The sequence below is a fragment of the Sceloporus undulatus genome, chromosome 1 (assembly GCF_019175285.1).
Source record: "Sceloporus undulatus isolate JIND9_A2432 ecotype Alabama chromosome 1, SceUnd_v1.1, whole genome shotgun sequence".
In the NCBI taxonomy this organism is placed as follows: domain Eukaryota; kingdom Metazoa; phylum Chordata; class Lepidosauria; order Squamata; family Phrynosomatidae; genus Sceloporus; species Sceloporus undulatus.
In genome coordinates, this window is record NC_056522.1 from 285,234,234 (window position 1) to 285,256,048 (window position 21,815).

The 21,815-nt window shown below is 41.0% G+C and overlaps 1 protein-coding gene across 1 annotated transcript in view; it reads right to left on the reverse strand.

Moving 5' to 3' along the window:
* ELP4 (elongator acetyltransferase complex subunit 4) overlaps positions 1 to 21,815 on the reverse strand; it is a 226,484-nt gene that overhangs the window by 117,448 nt on the left and 87,221 nt on the right. The window contains 2 exon segments of the mRNA XM_042475388.1: positions 3,093 to 3,199; positions 6,444 to 6,552. Of these exon segments, the coding sequence (XP_042331322.1) occupies positions 3,093 to 3,199; positions 6,444 to 6,552 (216 nt within the window).

Sequence of the window (21,815 nt, forward strand, 5' to 3'; positions counted from 1 at the left end):
ATCAAAGGCAAATTGGCATGACTCAACCCAAACTTTAATACCGCATGATTGTGTCGTGTAAGCTTGTTTTGTGTGATGGCTGCTGTGGTTTTAGCAGAGAGATTAACAACCGGACCTAAGCTGGCCTCCAAACCTTGCCCTGCTGATGCCTCAAGCCCTTTGAAGTCTGACCATCATACCTGGCAAAACAACAGTGGGAACTAGGCTGGTGTCAGATCTAATCAAGTTGCCTGCCTCAGCATAGCTAACTATGGGGTACACTAATTGGCCCAATTGCGGATTATACCTTTTGCTACAGATTCAAGACAATAATTTAGTCAAATGATGGTTTTTATCTGCTTCTAATTAAGATTCCAAGGTAGGAAGAAATAGGATTAGATAAGCTAACTTCAAAATTGTAGCCCTTTTTAAAGAGGTATGCATTTAGAGCTTCTCTAATATTTTAAAGTATGTACAGAATAATGAAGTATCAGGTAAATATGTTGGAAAGTACAGACATTGTCTTCTTTTTATCAAGTATTCTAGCAAGCAAAATATACAAATACAGTATATATATTTCAAGGCCCAAACTATAATACTTCTTGACATAAATGCATACATTATATATCAGTTTAAAGGGCCACAAACTTTTCTAGTTCTGTTTCTTGACTCCATTATTAGTATGTACTTAACAACTAGAAGTAATAGAGTGTTTAGTTTAACGACATAGTAAGGATGAAAGACAACCCATTACAAATGTTACTTGAGAAGCAATAGCATAGTGATGAAAATGTAATTGATGCAGATTTGTTTCAAGTCACTTGTAAAATCCCACATCAAGATTTCTAATCTGTTTTAAAAAGATTTTTAGCTTACTTTCATGGCAATGACCAAATACATGTACTGTATACTGCTACCTTTTAACCTCTTCCTTTAATCTTGTTGAAGAATGTTTTATATGGTTTCTTTCAACTGTCTTTTAAAATGAAACATGCACATAAAACTACTATGTGCTATAAACTAGAATGCTTCCTATTTATCATCTTTATTTCTAACCTGTGACCACAAACTGATTTTTTCCACTGAATTATTAAATGTAATATCTTTGTCTTTCACCTCCATAATAAAGCTGTACAATCTATGCTTATAGCACCTTCACCTCTACAGGGAAAATAATCTTGCATTTCAAAACCATGGGCAGAAGAATAGTAATGTAATGCAATGCTAAAAATCCCATGTTGACTGACAGGTTAAGAAGCAGTAGGTTTCTCTCCAGCAAGAATGGAAACAATTTAGAATGGACACAGTCTTCAACAATGAAGGCTGAATTTATTCAAGTAGGTCATCTATGCTTCTCTACAGTTTCTTTTCCAAAGGGTCTTTAACACTGCTAAATCAAATGACTTTACCCTTGGGCTACATAGAGTCTTTATAGTGGGCCACTGAGCTAGAAATTTACAGCAGCAGAAAATAGCAACCAGAGATTTTATTGACAGAGGCAAGTCTTCTGATCCAAGCTTCATTGTGAAATATTTTTTTAAAAAATCACAATATTTCAATTCAAAGGTGTAGTAAATGGAAATTTAATACAATAGGAAAACAGTAGTCCTGTTTGTCTGTGCCAGTGAAAACAATCACAGTTTCTGCATTTTAAAGTCTTGCATGAATATTAAAGACCTTCGCTCAAGTGATTCACAAGTTGAATAGCCTTTGGGCAAAGTGGAATTATGTTAAAATGAACTATACTAGTACAGTGTTTAGCTCCATTATTCTTTTTTAAAAACTGAAAATTCCACAGAGGAATCACCATTTCTTAAAGGGGGGAGGGGAAATGACACAACAATCTTTATCATGCATTTGGCTTTAAGTGGTTTTTGAAGGGAGTATCTCTCCAGTTGAGAATCTTCAAGTACTCATGCAGAGATGACCTTGCAGAAAAACTGGCTTTCTGATTAACTATTAACTACTTTCTATAGAACTAGATAATTAAGGACACTGATGACCATTATTAGGAGGAGGGCACTTTAATTTGTCACTTGATAAGCTCCTTTCAACAATTTATAGGTTAGTGCAATTGTGGAGAGACAGTGAGAGAGATGGAGGGAGGGAGGGAGAGAAAGAGAACCCTTAAGTTACCTTACCAAGTGGCCAGCTAAAGAGGGCAGAGGGTCAAATAAGGGCCAAAGTGGTCACTTAAGGGTGAAATCCCAAACACCAAAGCAGTGCCAAGCCACATTGACCATCATTTGGTGATGAAGTAAAAAATATGCTAATATATTGGTGGCAATTCTTCCTTTTATGGTTTCAAGCAGTTAAGACAAGTGGCCTGCTTAACAGCTTTTCATCTGAAAAGGGATTAAACTAAATGATTTGTCAGGGCTGCTTGGCTGTTTTATGTCTTTGTTTAAATGCTGCAGAGACTGTACTGATGACTGTGCCATCATTTTGAAAGCCATCTCTTTTTTCTCCTCAGCATTTATTTGGTTAATAAGTATATCAGTCCAAAATGCCTAATAGCTTCACGTTCATTTGCTCTTTTTCAAGATAAAAACAAAACAATAATTTATAGTATTGCTTTCTATGTAGAGTCATATAGGGTCAAGAAGAAAAAGTTTATATTTTATAGAAAATTTTCTTAAGGTCATTAGTGTAAATGGTACTATGTTTTAAATGACATATGAGAGCAAAAGGTGATTCCAGTAATGCAATGGAAATGATTTCTGAATACTGATAAGGACATTTGTTCCTCATGCCACACTCAATTTAGGCAGTGTATTCAACTGGAGTAATAACATGTAGAAATGTTCTTACTTACTAACACAAGTATGAGCAAATCATTAACATTTAATTAAACATTCTCCCAACATCTTCAGAAATATGTATGCCGTGCTTTGTTATTGAAGGTTGTGATCTATTTTTATCAGCTCATTTAAAAAACTGAATTGTTTCTGGATTTTGTAATGAACATTTTTTTTAAGAATAAAAATATTGTATAAAGCATTCTAAGCTTGAAAACCCGACTAAAACATATGATAGCTACTGTAAATTAATGTGCTTAAACTTAAGTCAAAATTAGATCTCTTATATAGTATGGTATATAAGAAAATTCTTACCTCAATAACGAAGAGCTTTCTTTTCAATCTAAAAGCAAGGTCCTTCGTATCTGGCACATCACATATCAAGCTATTAAGTCGAGGAATCTGGCGTATATGAATCAAACCTTGTGAAAAAGAAAAGTAATGGAGGAAAAGAAATAAGAAAATGCTGATATCCAGATGCGTAAATTAATGTCTTACAGCAGAATTCAGTATATTTACACATACTCATCCTCCCCTTTTTAAACTGGAGCTTACGACCAGGAGCAATGAAGCAAATGGTGCGATTATACTCAAGTAATCAAGCAGAATAAGATAAACAGAAATCCTTGTGTGAGGAAAACTAATTGCACTTCGGTACAGAGGTAGAGATGTAAAGAGGGATCTTAATACTTGTCAAAACTACAGCCGGTTTGTGTGTGATTTTCTTTTGTATTTACAGTAAGCAAATATGGCTATCACCTTGCATGCTGCCCACGGCACCACTGAGTGATCTTTATTTTATTAAATGCACCAGTAAGCAGCCAGCAAAGCAAAGCTCATGGGTTACTGATAACCAGTGAAGCTCTAATGAAAATTATTTTGTTTTGCATTTGATAATTATTTTTTTAAAAACTCTTATGGGACTCAAAATGATTTTTTAAAATGCTTTTAGATCAATTTTAACCACTACATCAACACAACACAAATTATCTTCTGCATGTAAGATGTTCATTGAGCCTGCTGCAATTTTATAACAACACTAGGCACACTGCAAGCTCTGCATTCTGTCAGTTGAGTCTCAAGCTGATTTCTTCTGACAAGGATGCTGGATGGTTTCTATGCAGCTTAATATAGTTTCTGAATAACCGAAGGGTAATTTTTCACAATAGAAAATGAGAAATATTTTAAAAGACATCAGAAGCAAAGCTTATATATCCATTTTACATGAGTTTTAAGTATAATGAATAAAGGTGACAACATCGAGTAATTCATATGGCATTTTTGTCAAGCAGCTCCAATTTTATGATCACTCTTCAAAGATGAAGTTACACAAAGTTGTCATTTTTAGGGAGACAACAATCAGAAATAATCCTAAATATCTGCTAAGTCACCTGAAAAATGCAATAATTTGATTTTTCCTAAATTACTAACATCAACATTACATTTTTTTTTTTTATAAATTTCAATTCAATTACAATATATGGGACATATACAATCTCATTTAAACGACCTAAATACATTCACATTGAACTAACAAAAACTGTTGTGACTAATTCCCATTGAAACCACTCAAAAATAAGTAGCAACTAGTCTGTTTTATTGCTTTATATGGAATTAGGTTACAATTGACTTTAATGAGATTTTTCAGTTTGAAAAGTAGTCTGTATCATCAGACTGGAGCTGACAAAACACACAGTGTAGTTAGTATTTCTTAAGGATCACAGTCAATACATTTGGGTGTGACAGCACATTACATATAATTACTTATATTTCTGGGCTAATATTTTCATATACTTCAAATGTCCCCTTTTATCCAGGACAGTATGGACAAATCTGGAGATAGAATATTTTTAGAATATTTAGAATATTTTTACTGTATTATATGAGACATTAATTTGGTGAATACGGTTGAATGTGTCTGAATGGTAACTACATCATTTTAAACATCATATTGGTTACACTTAAGTTTCACAGAGAACAATAAATGTATGCTCACTTTACTAATAAAGACTGTTTCAGCAGCCAGTGTAGCTGCCCAGTACAGATGAATTCAGGAAATGGAAGAAGGCCTTCAGCAATATATAACAGGGAAGGGGAGGTATATGAGTGTATACTAAAGTAGTGGATTTTGGTGTAATATTCTGTAAGAAGGGTTCTATTTTGCTCTGTAAATGAGAGAGGTCACATCAAACTTCTCAGAAGTGTACATAAAACAATAATTAAATAGATGACAAATTATTAATGCAAAAGTCACAAAATGATTTAATGTGCAAAAGAGTTAACTATATAAACACAAAAGCTTTTTTAAAATGTTGGTGAAAGTCTCCAAAAGTTTAAAAACAAAGTTTAGGTAGTGGAGGAATGTATAAAAAGAAAGGTGTATTATTTGTTAGGAAGGAAAAATAGGAACTATTACTGTATTTGCAAATGCTAACGTGATCAAAATAAACATAACGTGAATTGTCTCAGATATACATTACTATCTGAAAGAAATGCATTAATTTACAGTACCACATTTGACTGAATTGATGTTATATGAGCCTGTGCAAGTAAAAAAAAAGGCACATCTCAGTAGTTTTTTCATACATTCATTACTTACTTTCTCTTACAAAAATTAGTTCAAATGATTACTGTCCTATAGAGCAAACTACACCCTTAACTATGCTGAAACAAATAAGATTCTACTATACTAGCTAAACTGCATTTTCTCATTTTATGTGGAATAGCATTTCCATATTCTTACATCATTTACAGCACAATTCAAACAAGAAGTTCAGTCTTTGCATGCAGGTTTCCATGGAACTACAGTAATGTACAATAATAACAGTGGTAATTTATGCACATTCAAAGCTCTATTCTGGATCTGCTATTTGTAATTCAAAGCATAGTCTCTTAACACTGCAATCCTGCGTACACTTACCCAAAAGTAAGTCTCAATGAACTCAGTGTGGTTTATTTCTCAAGAGATATGCATAGGATTGCATTGTTATTAATTTTTTCAACTCTCTGAAATTGTTTGCCATGAGCTGTGACAAAAACTGTGCAAAAGAAGCCAGGTACTTTTGATGAAGAGGTATTAATATAGTTGCATGAAGTAAGTTGCTAAAGCAAAAGTATTTTCTGTACTTGAATTCTAGCACAGATTATCCTCCTGATTTTGAACAACAATAAAAAAGCCTTGCTTAATTAAGCTCAAGCAAATTAATTAGTAATCTTAGAAATAAAGTTCGCTCTTTGTGCTGGATCATTCAGCTGTCTCTTCATGGAAATATATAACTGTTCTTCATGTCCTCTATTTAGAATTTGGCAGATCAAAACTATTGATTTAATGACAATTTCAGCTCAGTGGTCAGACGATTGCCAAGCCTCCTCTGCATGTGAATTCCCCAAAGCCTGCCTGTTGAGATGTACATCTGATTGAGCCATGCCTTGGTAATATGGCTTGACAACATGCAACGAGTTGCCATGTTTCCTTTGCAGCCTTAATGCACTTTAGTGAAAAATTGTCTAAATCAAGATTGGTTAGCAAGGTGAACCATTTAAGAGGCATATTCCAAAATGAAATCAAATGCTACTTTGTGGCAGATATTCCAATTGGAGGGTAAACTGCTAAGTGCCCTAGAAGCACTTAGGGCAGACTTTTGCATTGCTAAGGATGAAACTTACCATGGTAATCCTTGTATAATGGATTGGTTTCTCTCTCAGAGCCAATAAATGATTCAAGACCAACTACCATATCAGACAAGTTTGTAACACGTTCCATAATTGCTTTATTCTGTAAAACATGGAAACAAAATATATAGTCTACATGATGAAACAGGTAATTAAGGTTCAAAGAGTAGTCTTTGTCTTATTATTGACAAGCTGAAGGAAAAATAGGTCATCAATACCTAGAAATGATTGAAAATGTGTCTGGCAATCTTCATTAAGGAATAGCATACAGCCTGTTGCAGTGAAAGTATTGTAACATCATCTAATGTAGTTTACATTATTAAAATTAAAATAAAATTTCAAAGGCACAATATTTATTTCTTTATGCCATCTATTTATTGCCTCTAAATGCACTACAGCCATCAAGTCGATACTCAATTAATAAAAAACTTTGAAAGCATTAAACAAACAACTTAAAACCAATTTAAACACCAGAGATGTCTCTCTAAGACTAGCTCTAAAACAAGACAAAGGGTTTTAAAAACAGCCAGAGTAGATATTCCTCATGTTAAGATCCAAAGGCCAAGGAAAATAGCCTAGTATTCACTGCCCATCAGAAACTTAGATGGGATGGAACCAGCCTACACAATCCAAAGTAAAGTACTTCAAAACTTCATTGATTTCAATGATAACTCTAAGCATGAACATATATAATATAGGAACAGTTATTTTAGTATATTATCCTGACTAGACATATATAACATTCCTAAATTCAGCAATAAAAAGATCAGCCATTTACCATTTCAGTGTCCTCTTTTCTTACAATAAAAACAGTAAGGTATATGTATGCACAGAAACAGGTTCGCTTGTACTACGTTTGTTTGTACAAGAAGGCCCATAACCGCAATTCCCAATTTTTCCTCATCCGAGGAGTAAAGGTTAATCCATTTGTGTGATTTAGAGACCATGAAGAACAGGTTTCAATTCCTCCAGATCCACACAATATCATAAAAGGGTGTTATTGGGTACATCACATTTGGGATATACAGTGGGCCATCGGTATCCATGGGGGATCCATTCTGGATCCCCCCCGACATCCAAATCTGCAGATGCTCAATACTTAATGGTGGCACAGTTATGTGGCCGTGCCACCATTTGGGACAATAGGATGTTGTCCCCTGGCTGCCTGAAGCCTTAGGGTTCCTCCAGTACCCCAGAACAGAGGGGCCCCAGCTGTAGAGGGCCATGGTTTCCCCAGACAGGGGCTTCTTCGTTCGATTTTTCCTCCTCTTTCCGCCGCCAGAGCCACTGCTCAGTTATTGGTTGCCTTTTTCCCTCCTCCGCCTCCTCTTCCACCCCTAGCCACCTCCACCATCACTTTTCCTTCCTTCCTTCCTCTCTCCCCAGAAAGCCCAGAAAGATTATGGCCCACAGCACACCAATGAACAGGAAGCCTCCACCACAGCACGCAGTTGCACCTGCCTTTTTTCCTCCTCCTCCTCTTTTCCCCAGCTGCTGTTGTGGCCATTTTTCCTTCCTTCTCCTCCTCCTCCTCCTCTTCCTTCCTTCCTCCTCCTGCTCCTCTGACGCCACTCCTCCCACAGGCTTGCCATCCACAAATGCTTAAATCTGCAGATGGCAAGTCTATGCATATGGCGGGCCCACTATACATCCAACAGCATTTCCTGTAAGGAATCAGGGTAGGGTTTGGTAGACTCAATCCAGGTATATCCTTCCTCTTTCTCCTATAGTGGGAAATCAGACCATCCATTTAGAGGCTAGTGACAGAGATTAAATCCCTGCCAACTCATGTTTTCTAACAAAAGTTTGTGAATTCTGTTATCCTGCTTGAATAATTTATCTTGTTAACGCCCAGTAATACTTGATATACATGAAATGATTGAAGTTCAAGAGTGTCTGTATCCCTATGTGAGCGGGTGTAGGGTGGTGGAGGGTCGGGTTGTTCCCCCACGATGGAAGATGGTGGACGGCAGGCCCCAGGGAGCACCAAGGGAGAAGGAGTGGAGATCCAGAAATGTGGAGCAACTGAAGAGTTGGGGGGAGGAGGTAAGGCATGAAGGTTTAAGGGAAGAGGGAGAGGCAGACATGAGGAAGAGGGGCAAGACAAAGGTGGCATGTGAGGCAATCAGGGAGAGGAGAGAGAATTATTATTATTATTATTATTATTATTATTATTATTATTATCCACCTTTATTTATGAAGCGCTGTAAATTTACACAGCGCTGTACATACAACCTTTTAGACGGTTCCCTGCCCGCAGGATTACAATCTAAAAAGACACGACACAAAAGGAGAAAGGAGAGGTGGAGGGGAAGGGGATCAGGTCCAGCAGTTCTTCTCTACCTCTGAGGCCTGGACCAAGGCAGATGGAATGGATGAAGGGCTTGGGTTCTTAATGGATGGTCAAAAGGAGAAGGGAATGACAGTAGGGAAGGGGGAAAGTCCAGCTTATCGGCTCTCTCACATAGGCCTCTCTCCCCCTCAAGATGGTGGTCGGAAAGAGGGCTCATAGTCTTTCTGGCGAGGCCTGTTGTTGCTGACCTGCCTCTCTCCCCTTCAAGATGGTGGAAAAGGAGGAAAAGCTGAAAGAATGAGAGGGGTGGATGGCAGCCCTTACCAGGCGAGGCTTAAGACATTGAAGAGGAAGTTCAGGGTTGGATAGCCTGAAGGATCCCAGGGCAGAGGGATTCTGGGCCGAACATATCCAAGCTGCTACCCTAGAGTCGTAGGAGAAGGAACCGCCTACTCTTCCAGCAGAGGCACAACAGGAAGATGCTGGCCTTTGGGAAGGGACCCAAAGGCTTGGGGAAAAGCAGAGACTGTGTCCTGGACTACGGCCAGCACAAGTCCAAACAAACGCTGATAAGGAGTTGCAGCAAGGAAGGAGCTAAAAGGCAATCTACAGACCTTTCGGACAGTCCACAAGAAGCACACCAACAACAAAGCCAAGGTCAAGATTCCAGAGTCCACAGAAGTCAGTTCGGTCCAGGGTCAGGGCAGCCAGAAGATAGCAAAGGTCCAGTCCGTTCCAGAGTTGAAGGTCCGAGGCAAACAAGGGTTCAGGGAAGCAAGAAGCCAGTGCTGACAGTAATCACACAAAGGGAAACTGCAATAAACTCTGGCACAAAGTTAGCGTCTCCCAGGTGGTTAAGCAGAGACTCTCTTCTCGGTGCCAGCTGAGGCTTGTTTGCCAATTGTCTCTCAACAATTCTCCTGGACCAACGCACGCAAGCACTCTCAGGTGCCTTCAGGCTTGGTTCTTCCCCAGTCACCACTAGGCTGCTGAGCCTCAGGAGGAATCCCTCCAGTGCTAGGACCTGGCTGAACTCCTTCCTCTGGGGCTGGGCTGAGAGGACAGGGCTGGGATCTGACAGGGCAGGATTAGGACATGGTGGAGCCTCCATTTCCCCCTGCACTAGAGGAGCCACAGTTTCCTCCTCATCCTTCGAGTCCTCCACTTGGCTGGTCATGACAGACTGAAAGGTTGGAGAAAGAAATGCCCCAGAGAAGTGCAGCCCCAATAGAGTGGGAGTAGGAGTATTGACAACAGGTAGGGAAAGGGTTGTGCCGTAACATACCCTGTATCAGACCTATTGCAACGAATATCACATTTTTGTTGGATTAAAGAGTTGTTGAAGGATCCCTGACCGTATGGAGAGTTGTTAGTATAAGCATGAAGGTTCCAAGACTGCAGCACCCCACGGGCGGGACTAGGGCCACAGAGACACCCTGTCACAATGCAGAATCATTCATCAGCAATTTAAACAACTTGACCATACCATATTATGATGTGAAAGCAGAAACATCTATATGCAATGATCAATTCATATGTCAAAATTTTCCCCAATGTCAATATGACCATCAATCAAAGTGATCTGTTGATTTTACTAGAAACAATTTAATTTCATTCAATTCAACTCTATCTTCAGGTATAGGTGAACTTTACAGGAAAGAGGGGAAAGTATGCATGGAAAGAAGTAGAATTAAAAATCTTGCCTGACAATAGTGGGATACTCTTGATGAAACAACAACATAAAAGAGTCAGTGTGCTGATTCTTAATCTTGGGCCCTCAGATATTTATCACTGGACTCCAATTCCTACAACCCCTGAACACAAATCACGCTGGCTGGGAATGATGGGAGCTACAGCCCAGCATATCATAACTCACAAGTGAGCAATTTAAACAACTTGACAGTAAGTTGTTTATATATGAGAAACACTGAGTCATCAGAATGTTATATTAGGGGACTCTAAACATTGGGGCAAGATCCAGGTTCAAATCTCCACTCAGTTATCGGACTCACTGAATTACCCCACCCAGTCACTCACTCACAGCTATCTATGTCAAAGGATTGATTTGAGAACAAATCAGGGCAGGGAACTCTGCACTGGGGGAAAGGCAACTCTAGTTCCCCCAGATGTTGCTGAATGTCAACTCCAATTAGTCCTAGATAGCACAGCTGGTGACAAATGTTAAAAACTGCAGTCCTACAGTCCAGGGTACATAATCCTTGTTTACATAATCCTGAGCTCCTCAAAAAAGGGCTAGCATATAAATGAATTATAAGGGTATTATGAGATAGGATACTAAACATTAATTTGGCTTTATTAGTTTTGGACAACTGGGTCCCTTGGATGTGAAAACAATATAAAGATGCTTTTTCAAAACCTTGCACCAGAAACAGAAACTACAGTAAACATGCTGCTGTTCATTTTTCTGTGACCAGCAGTAATGTGCTCAATACTGAAACATTTCTCGAAGTGTGTCATTACATTGAAATGATGGTCTGTAGTTGGTGTCAGTTCACAAGACATTAGATCATAGAATCATAGAGTTGGAAGAGACCGCACGGGCCATCCAGTCCAACCCCCTGCCATGCAGGAAATCCAATCAAAGCACCCCCAATAGATGGCCATCCAGCCTCTGCTTAAAGACCTCCAAGGAAGGAGACTCCACTACACTCCGAGGGAGTGTGTTCCACTGTCGAACAGCCCTTACTGTCAGGAAATTCCTCCTCAAAATTCCTCCTATATTTGAGTGGAATCTCTTTCCTGCAGCTTGCATCCATTGCTCGCGTCCTGTTCTCTGGGCGCAGAAAACAAGCTTGCTCCTTCTTCAATGTGAGACCCCTTAATATTTATAATGGGCTTTCATATCACCTCTTAACCTTCTCTTCTCCAGGCTAAACATCCCCAGCTCCTGAGTCGTTCCTCATAGGGCAATTCATTTAGGTTTAAACAGGTATTCCTGTACATCGCTTTACTTATTTTGTGCTGAAATTCCCCTATTCTGTCTTTGCTCCATTATCCTCAGGTTGAGCACCCTTTTCCTTTTCTGAGAAGACTGAGGCAAAGAAGGGTTTGAGTAATCTGCCTTTTCTCTTGTTCCTGTCAGCATTTTGCCATCTTCTCCATGCAGTGGCCTACCATTTCCTTCTTCTTCCTTTAGCGCGGACATATCCATAAAAGCCCTTTTATTCTTTTAACCTCTCTAGCAAGCCTGAGTTCATTCTGTGCTTTAGCTTTTCTGACTTTACCCTACACATCCCTGCTATTTTTTGAATTCCTTTTTTGTGATTTCCCCCTTTTTCCATTTCTTATACATGTTCAGTCAAAACTTAGCTCAGTTGAAAGTTCCTTAGTCATCCATCCTGGTTTCTTGAGACACCTCCCGTTTTTCTTTCTCACTGGAACTATTTGAAATTGTGCCTTCAGTATTTCCCTTTGAGAAACTCCCATCCATCCTGAACTCCTTTATTTTAGTATTTCTGACCACGGGATCACCCTCAATACTTCTGTAAGTTTACTGAAATCCGCTCTTCTTAAAGTCTAGAATGCGTGTTTGACTATGCCTGGCTTCTCCTTTCCATTGTATCAAACTCCAGGAGATGTTGATATGCAGAGTTTCTAGGGCGTGAGATAAACAGTTTTAACTCATGGGAACAGAGACAGTCCCTGTCCCTGCTACATTAAAAAAAGAGAGAGAAATGCCACCCCCACATCAGATATCTGAGAAGCATTACTGCAATGTATTTACAAAAGCAGCTGATAACTGAAGAACACCCCCCCCCCCGGTACTACACAGTTTTAAAAAAACAGCATTCTGTTCAGAATCACCTTCTCATTCCAGGAATCATGTTTTATAATTATTCTGTCTGACTTCATCCTTTGTGAATAAAAGACTGAACAAGACTCATCTAGTTCTAGAAATACACCAATATCTTGAATGTAATTTACATGGTTTACATTAGACTTAACTATTGACAAGACAGCCAACTCTGTACACTATCCAGCAAAGAACAGTGCCTGCAGATGCATTCCACCAGCCATCCCGCTTTGATTTTTCTTTTGATGTTGTTGTTGTATTACAACCTGGAACTAAACTAGATTTAATTGGCACTGAAATCCACTTGATATTCACAAGGTGCTCAATGCTGTGAAGGTACAAAATACTTTTTATTGTGGCACAAAAATGTGAGGAAACAAAACCAAACTGACACTTCTTACTTGCATATGTATTCACCTCATGAATCAATTTTGTAGACACACCTTTAAAACGGCAATCTCAGCTGTAAGTCTTCTTGACTAAGCTTCTAACGTTGGCTTTGCAAATTTGGATCCTGGAATTTTTGCCCATTATTTTTTTTGGCAAAACGTCTGTCAAGTTGGATGGGAACCATTGGTGAAGAACAGCTTTCAAGTCTTGGTACAAATTCATGTATAAAGTTTTGGGGCCAAAATTACAGATTTGATATGATGACCTATGGATAAATTGAGGGGGGGGTAGGGGCATGCGACAAAGGATGTAAGGATGAAGCAAAGGAAAATGATGCCAAAGAACTTACAAAATTCTGGAAGGCATAAATGTTTGTGCTCATCATAAAGGCTGGATGGATAGAGAGTAGAGAGACTGATGTTTCTTTTAGGTGTTTTCAGGATGGACTAAGCACTCACATTTAGTAATTCTACTCACAGAAAGGAGATGGCTCCTTTATGTTTTTTAAAGAAAGAGTTAAAGTACACTTTACATTGAACCGTGGATAAGTTGACCTAGGTTTTGTGGGGTTAATTTTTTACTAAAATTCTAGACTTATACATGTGTACATATAGTAACCACAGAAATGATAGTTTATAAGTAAACATTACATATGTTCAGTGCTAAGTATACACTCCAGGAGTGAAGGGCTCATAATACTAAACTATTTGACCACTAAAAACTCAGAAACGGTTCTGTAATTAGTGTGTAGACTAAGTACGAATGGCAGATATGGGTAGGCAGAAGTCAGTTATCATGGAACATGCTGACATCAACAACATGTGGAAATCTTATCATATTGTCTTTGATGCAAAACTTAGGCTTTCTGGGGAGATGTTGACTGGCAGGACCTCCTAGGCAGTTATCTATGAAACACTACATAGTCAGTGTACAAAGGCCAACTGACTAGAAGTGTCTCATGCAAGAATAAGAAGGTGGTGGTAAGAGGTGGGATTTGGATTTGTTAAGACAATGGAACAAAAGGACTACAGAGTCAATTTTAAACTGATTCTTGGGCAAGAATCGAGGGAAGGTTTTGGGGGCAAACTCAAGGATTTTATAGAACCCGGATAAGTTGAGGGTCAAACTCAGGGGCATTTAACAAAGGATCTAAACGGAGGGGGGAACATCACTTCACTCCCTCCTTCTCCCTCTCTAGACTCTCCCAGGGTCACAGTCTGGGCATGCAAAAGTGGACACAAGCCTCCAATTTCCCTCCTTCCCCACAACTTTCCCCAAGCCTAATGGCTTGCAAAAAGTGGGACACAGACCTATGATTTCTCTCCCCTCTCTCCCTGCTCCACAGCATTCCCAGGCCCCGGAGAGAGTATTACCGTACTGACCCATATACACATCTACCTAGGATTTGGAGTCATTTTGGGGCTTACATTTTTGATGTATAGACAAGTATATTGGTATTTGGAATAAAAGAAAACAAGTGGACTGATGTAAACCAGTAGAGTACAAGCTCTATTCCTACTACTACTAGTATTATCTCCTCCCTAACTGTCATTCAGCCTCTGAGGGAGAGAGAAGGCTGGCCCAGTACCATCAGGGCTAGCCTGTAGACAGAGGCTCCTCCTTCCCTAACTGTCATCTTTCGGCCTCTGAGGGAGGAGGTGGCTGCCCCAGTACCATCAGGGCTAGCCTGAAGAAGAGTCTCCTCCCTCCCTAACTGTCATCTTTCGGCCTCTGGAGGAGAGAGAAGGCTGGCAGTACCATCAGGGGCTAGCCTGAAGAAAGAGTCTCCTCCCTCCCTAACTGTCATCTTTCGGCCTCGGGGAGAGAGAAGGCTGGCCCAGTACCATCAGGGGCTAGCCTGAAGAAAGAGTCTCCTCCCTCCCTAACTGTCATCTTTCGGCCTCTGGGGGAGAGAGAAGGCTGGCCCAGTACCATCAAGGGCTAGCCTGAGAAAGCTCCTCCCTCCCTAACTGTCATCTTCGGCCTCTGGGGGAGAGAGTAGGCTGGCCCCGTACCATCAGGGGCTAGCCTGAAGAGGCTCCTCCTCCCTAACTGTCATCTTCGGCCTCTGGGGAGAGAGAAGGCTTGCCCAGTTCCATCGGGGCTAGCCTGAGAAGAAGAGTCCCTCCCTCTGGTCCATCTTGCCTTGGTCCAGGCCTAGAGGGAGAGAAGATGCTGGACCTGATTCTCTCCCCCCCCCCCTCACCATTCCCTTTCCTTTTGTGTGTGTCTTTTAGATTGTAAGCCGTTGTTAGAGGAAAAAGATCTTGTGATGGTTGTTGATTCTTGTTACCGGTGGTTCTGGACTGGTACACACTGGAACAGATGCCGTTTCTCAGCTACTCAGTATCAGTATAAAGTAACTTCCAATAGATTTTCACTCAAATGAGGGTTTATTACTTTGTTGCTATTTACACCTTACAGCAGGCTACTTACATCTATTCTCTTTCAGAGTCATGCTAGAACGCTTGAATGTGACATCAGTCTTTGTTCTCTCAATGATCAAACCTTCCCACCAGTGGACACACCTCTTTCCCATGAATCACCATGCTACACAAGACATATAACAATAACACATTGTTGAATTATGTCTCGCACAGTCCTTGAAGACTTGCTCTTCCAGGCCTAGACTTTCTGGCCTGCAACAGGAACCATTTTAAACCTTAGTACCATTGCCACATCTGAACATTTCCATACAACTTCGCAATATATTTTAACTGCCCTCCAAAATGTACAGATGTGACTAACACCATGTATTACAATACATCTTGTGAAGTTAAGGAACCATACCAATTGCACAAGAAAGTTGTTCATGTCTTTCCCGACCATGTGCTTTGTTAACGTCAGCTAGGTATCCTTTGTGTCAATGTACTCTAGCTTTAGGATCCCTTCTGAACACTCTCTTACATTCTGGTACTACTCCAATGTACTTAGTTCTGCACTTCAAATTCTCAGCCTCAGCCATCCCAATGCAGGATTGTGAATCCTAAAAACCAAAGTAGGCTCAGTGCAATTTTCTCCCAGCTCACTCAACAACTGTCTAATCCAAACTACTCTCCAGACAAATCAGACCATGCAGCAAATTCTGCTTCGGAAGTACTAAGTGCTACACACTTTCTGTTTTCTACTTCTCCACACAACTGGACTACCTTGCAAACTTATCACAATTCCTGTTATTGACTTCTTTTCTGCCTCACTTGCAAAGACTATCTGCGTTACACACTAGATTCTCTCATTCCTTGAACACAAGCTTCTGTTCTTGCCTACCTTCAAATACCTCAAAACATGTTTCACCGCCATCCAATCTTTCCCTCTTGGACTATTTGCACTTCTACTCAATAACCAACTGCAAAAGAAATATCATGCCGTGTATTGTTAGCATGAACAACACAACTACCCATTACACTTCTGTACAATTCAGGATTATCAAACAATTCAGCAGGACTCTGCAGTGGCATAACCAGGAGTCATTGGGCTTTTCACAGGCTTTGCATCCTGCAATCCCACACTTCTCAATCAGCCCTCAATCTTTTTCTTCTGACTCAACAGACATCTGCCATCATCTGTCCACTCTACTCTATCCCTAGGAGCTTTCAGATTTCCCAATCCTTCAATGCAAACTTCTGAGACAATTCCTTTTGTACCTCTTGCACTTCTTGTTCTGAATTAGCTGTTACACAAAGGATCATACATAAATCCAAGCTACTACCTCCTCTAGTGTAAACACAAGCATCTGCAACACCGTTTAAACCCAAGCCTTTCAAGCTCAGCATGAATACACTGATTCCAGCAACGTGCACTTTGTTTCAAGCCATACAATGCTTTGTTTAACTATCACATTTTGTCTCAGTATCACTACCAAAACAGCGTTGTTCCACTGTAAATTTCCTCCTCAAGCTTAGCATTCAGGTATAATCCCGTCTCAAATCATAAATGCCTTTACCCATTTTCTTTGCCTCAAAGCTCAATGCACGCATAATCTAAACTTCTGGCTTTTGCAGTAGGTGAGAAAGTTTTGTCAAAATTCTCAAATCTTTGCTGTGTGATGTGAAGGCCTTTAGCCCCCAACCTGGCTTCTTGTACTTTTGACTACTATCAGGCATTCCTTCTTCTTGTAGAACCACTTGCAACCCACAACCTTGTGGTCTTTAGGCTGATCAACAATCTCCAAAACTGCTTTCAATTAGAGACAAGAAAATCTTGGTCTCATAGCAGAAAGCAAACCACTTTTCTTTCTCTCCTTAGGAAAACTTTGCAATCCTGAAAATCTCCTGCTCTCAGCCATTGCACAACAAGCAGTTTGCAGTCGAACACACATCTCTCAGGAGGCTTTCTCATCTTCTTGAGTTCCTCCTAGGGATATCAACACCTTTTGTGCTCCCTCTCTCATCCTCACTTTCTGACTAGTTTGCACTCAGTGTCCCTCTTTGCCACATAACTCAAAAAAGCGACCTTCTTTGTAGTGATGGGTGTTGTTGTAGTGTTGGCTGCTGTTTGAGTGTGTTGTGACAAGTAAGTTACTGTGGTTTCTCCTCCTCTGGAGACCTTGTGGACATTTGCTCGGGCTGTCTTACCCCTCCATTTCCTGTACTTTGCCCCAGTCTTCAGAAACACTCTTATTTTTTGGAATGCCTAATCTCTCCCAGCCGAATGTTTATCAAATTGGCCACTCTGGACAACCACAAAATTTCTACCATGTACTGGAAATTTATACACTGTTGCGCAGAATAACCCAAAAACATCAACCCTTTTCCATTTCCTTCACCTTCTTTATGAATTTGCTGGCACAAACACTATTTGCATATTGCCCAAACACCCTCAGGTATTTTAAGTTTGGTGGTCTACCATGTTTAGCATCTGAATTAAGGTGTTTGCTCACAGCTGAATTCCACACCCTATTGCTATATAGTTAGCCATTTTATTAAAATGCTTCACCCCAAATTTTCCAGCCAATTTGCACCAATTAAACATGAAGCTTTCATCTGCTTAAAAAAAACACCAATAACGTCTCTTCTGCCAACCCATCTTCCTGTGGGGCGAACTACAGGATCAGTGTGTTTGTGACGTATCCCTTCTTCTGCACACCCAATTCTTTATGGTCAGAAGATAACATTCTCCACCTCGGTCAGTGACCAAAAGGACAAAACCACTTTATACTCAAATTGGGCGCTTCTATTTGATTCACCCAGTCTTTTAAGACTTCAGCAAACCTCACTTTTCTCCTTCAAGACTTCCACATAGGGTACTTGTGTGCCTGTCTACTAATTACTAGAAAATACTGACTCCCCCAACAGTTTAGTTAAAGGACCAGCCATATCAGCATTGCACCACCTCAAACGGCCTCTTGGTGACACATTTTGTTTGCTTGGCCAACGGAAAAGCTGTTAATTTGATTCTTTACGCAACACAGAACAATCAAGGTTGATTAGAACTAAGAATTCGTTTGAACTCAGGACAAACCTTTTGTCCCAGCTTTCCAAATTTGAAACCCCCTATATGACCAAACACTCTGTGAAAAATAATGTGCACAATCTGCATGTAAGGCACATTACCTACACTGGAACACTCAGCTTGTCAAGCATAAAATACAATTTGTTTTTCTTTTGTGCTTTTGCACATACCTTGTTCCCTTCCCTTTGCCTTATGCATTATCCCTTCCAATTTCAAAGATAACCACTCTCGTGTTAATGCAGACCCCACACTAACAAGACCAATTCGGCCATTTGCGGAACACACAATACATTTTTCAAAATCTTCCCCAAAACTAGGAATATGTACGTACCCATATGTTTACCTTTCTCTGTGAACACCATCAGCCATGCAACAGACTGACCTTGCACACAGACTTAGTTTTCAGGAACTTATTGTTCATTACACATATGGTTTGAAGCCCCATGAATCCAGCATCCAGGACTTGGAATTCACTGTGGCTGCTTGATGCCGGACTTTGCAGTCATTGTTCCCAGCCACAACTGCCGCTCCACTCCTGGAACTAGACCTTTTTCCCTGCTTCTTCTTCGATGCTGCAAACTTCCAAACAATTCTTTTGTGACATGCCCACTGGCTTCTTGCGCGTAGAAACAAGACTGACATGCAGCCTTCTCCTGCTGGCATTCTTCCACCCTCTTGTGGGTTGAAGACCCCTTTGGTATCTGTCGGTTGCTACTATGGAGCCATTCAGATTCCGTCGCTGGCTCTCCTCCAAGACGGCGGCCACACAATCCTCAGCAGTCCAGTCATTCGGTCTTCAGCCATCCCTGTGAAAGTATGAATATGTGCTCAAAGTCTTGCGGGACAAAACTCCAGCAAGATGTACGCCTTGCCTCCTCGGGCATTGGTGACCACTATCGCAGCGCGCATCTTGGGGCAAACAGGTCATGCATTGCCGCGAAATGCTTATCAGGATTCCTGGTACCTTTGTGCAGCTTGCAGCATATAGCCTTTGCCAACGAGCATCCCCTGGAAAGGCAGTGCTACTCTCAGCACCATTTTCAACAGTGTCAGACCGCTTTATGCACTAGCTTGAGGCCTCCACATGCTTAATCTGTTGGCTCAACAGTGAGTAAACTTGTAGCTCGTGCCTCTTTGAATCATCAGGCAAGTGTAGCAGCCCTCGTAGGACCTTGTTCCACCACACGCCACAGAGACCCTCACGGACCAAACAGCGCTTCTGTTTGTTAAACAGCCCAAGAGCTGTAAGTAATTGTTGTTGTTTAGCTTGGGAAAGGAAATCTTCGCTGCCGCCTTCAGACTCAAGCAAACGGCACCACAAAAATCCAGAAGTCCCACGCAAAATGTCCAACAAACCCCTGTATCTTCCCATTTGCCTCCCGGCACAGGACCAGAGAACAACACAGAGCAAACTTCCGCTGGGAAGAAACATCCACAGCGGACTCTCAGTGGAACAGGAACATCAGCAACAGCCCGACCTCCAGAAGGGACCATCTCAGCATACCCGCTGGCACATCCTGGGACCCATCCTAGGCACAACACTCTCGGCAAACATCCTCTGCTACCACTTGTGCTAGAGGAAAGGGAAAAAGATCTTTGATGGTGAGTCTTTCTTGTAACGTGGTTCTGGACTTTACCCACTGAAACAGATGCAGTCGCTCAGCTACTCTGTATCTCAAAGTTAACTTCCACATAGATTTTCACTCAAATGAGGGGTTTATAACTTGTGTTTGCCTATTTACCCTTTACAGCAGGGCTATATACACGATTCTCTTTCAGGTCCATGCTAGAAGCTTGAATGTGACATCAGTTTTGTTCTCTACAAATGATCAACTTTCCCACCAAGTGGATCACACTCTTTTCGCCATGAGTCACCATTGTACCCAAGACAGAAACCAATAACCACATGGTTGGGATTATAGTGCTCTGCAGCACATGGGGGCCTGGAAGGACGGGGCGTCCCAGGGCCCTGAGACGGGCGGGCCGCTGCAACAGGAATCCCGGGGAAATATCCGTGAGGTGAAACCATGGCCACAGCGGAAAGGGCCAGACACAGGAGAAATAGAGGGGAACAACGGGGGGGGCAGGGTGGAACGGGCGTGTAGCCGCGCGAGGGTAAACCTGCGCGGAGTGCCCAGGGAGGGGCGGTGGAGAAAAGAAAAACCTAGGAGGATGAGATGAGTAGTAGGAGAGTGATGCTGAGGATGGATGGCCTCACTTGGCCCAGCCAAACCGGGGGACTGAAACATCTCCGCCTAGAGCGAGTAGCGCTCTAGCGAGCGAGTCGTACAGCTAGCTAGCGAAATGTAAAACACAAAAAGGGAGCATTAACAAACTGTACAAGTGCAAGGAAGGGATATAACACATCAGACATAGTAAAAAAGTAAAAGCCAATAAAAGTAAATTAAAAAACAAAAACCAGTGCAAAATTTGGGTCAAGGGCAAATTACATGTAATCCCCAGCCCATTCTTTAAAAAAATCTGTTTTAAAAAAAAGACTGTCCTGAAACTAAAAGTTTAGCTTGCCACTGGAATAAGGCCGAACAAGGAGTGTTGGGCCATATGGCTCCCACGGGGGGAGTGAGTTCCAGAATCTAGAGGCACTGAGAAGGCCCAGTTACATTTGTCCCCAGTAACGGTTGTGATGGTGTTGGAACTGAGAGATCTTTTTTTGAGGGAGGGTCCAGGCGGTATTCTGGGGTTTGAACAAACGCTATACAGGGGGACCCCCCCCCCCTATCCCCAGGTCTCATAAGCACATAAGCTGATTACCATTCCCAAACCCTGCTGTAGGAAAGCCATACGGACGGGCATGTACTTACTTAGATGGGTTTCTTAGCTCCACAACAGGTAAAACTTTTTTTAAAAAAAACTTAAGTACTACCTTTGACCTCTTATCTAAGAGTATCTAAAATTGTCAATGCAAATAGGATAGTAGGCTTTTTGAGGTTTCAATGTTTTATATATAGGGGTTTGTGGTCTCCACATTAAGGACTGCTGAGACATCCGGATTCTCAAAAGGTAATCTTTGAAATTTTTATTTGCTAAGGCGGAATTTAAATTCCTAGATTGAAAATGGCTTTATATACTATACTTATCCTGGTCACAAGGGAGGTGGCTTGCCTACTAGATATCCTCTCTCTACTCAGAACACCTTCAAACCGCCATCTTGACAAAAGGAAGGTTGACTAATGTGTTCAATGCTTTTCTCTTGTATATTTATAACCTCTTTGCCTTCGAAGAAGCCAATGGGCGTGGAAGCCTCTTTCACATTATCTGTATTTTGGTTTGCCCTATAAAGGTATTATCCCTGTTGTAGAGTGTGGCTGGTAATTGATACAATCGACCCTTTACCATTTGCGGCTTTTGCCTTTTGTGGATTAGATTTTTCACGAATTGATTACATGCTATTTCTAGA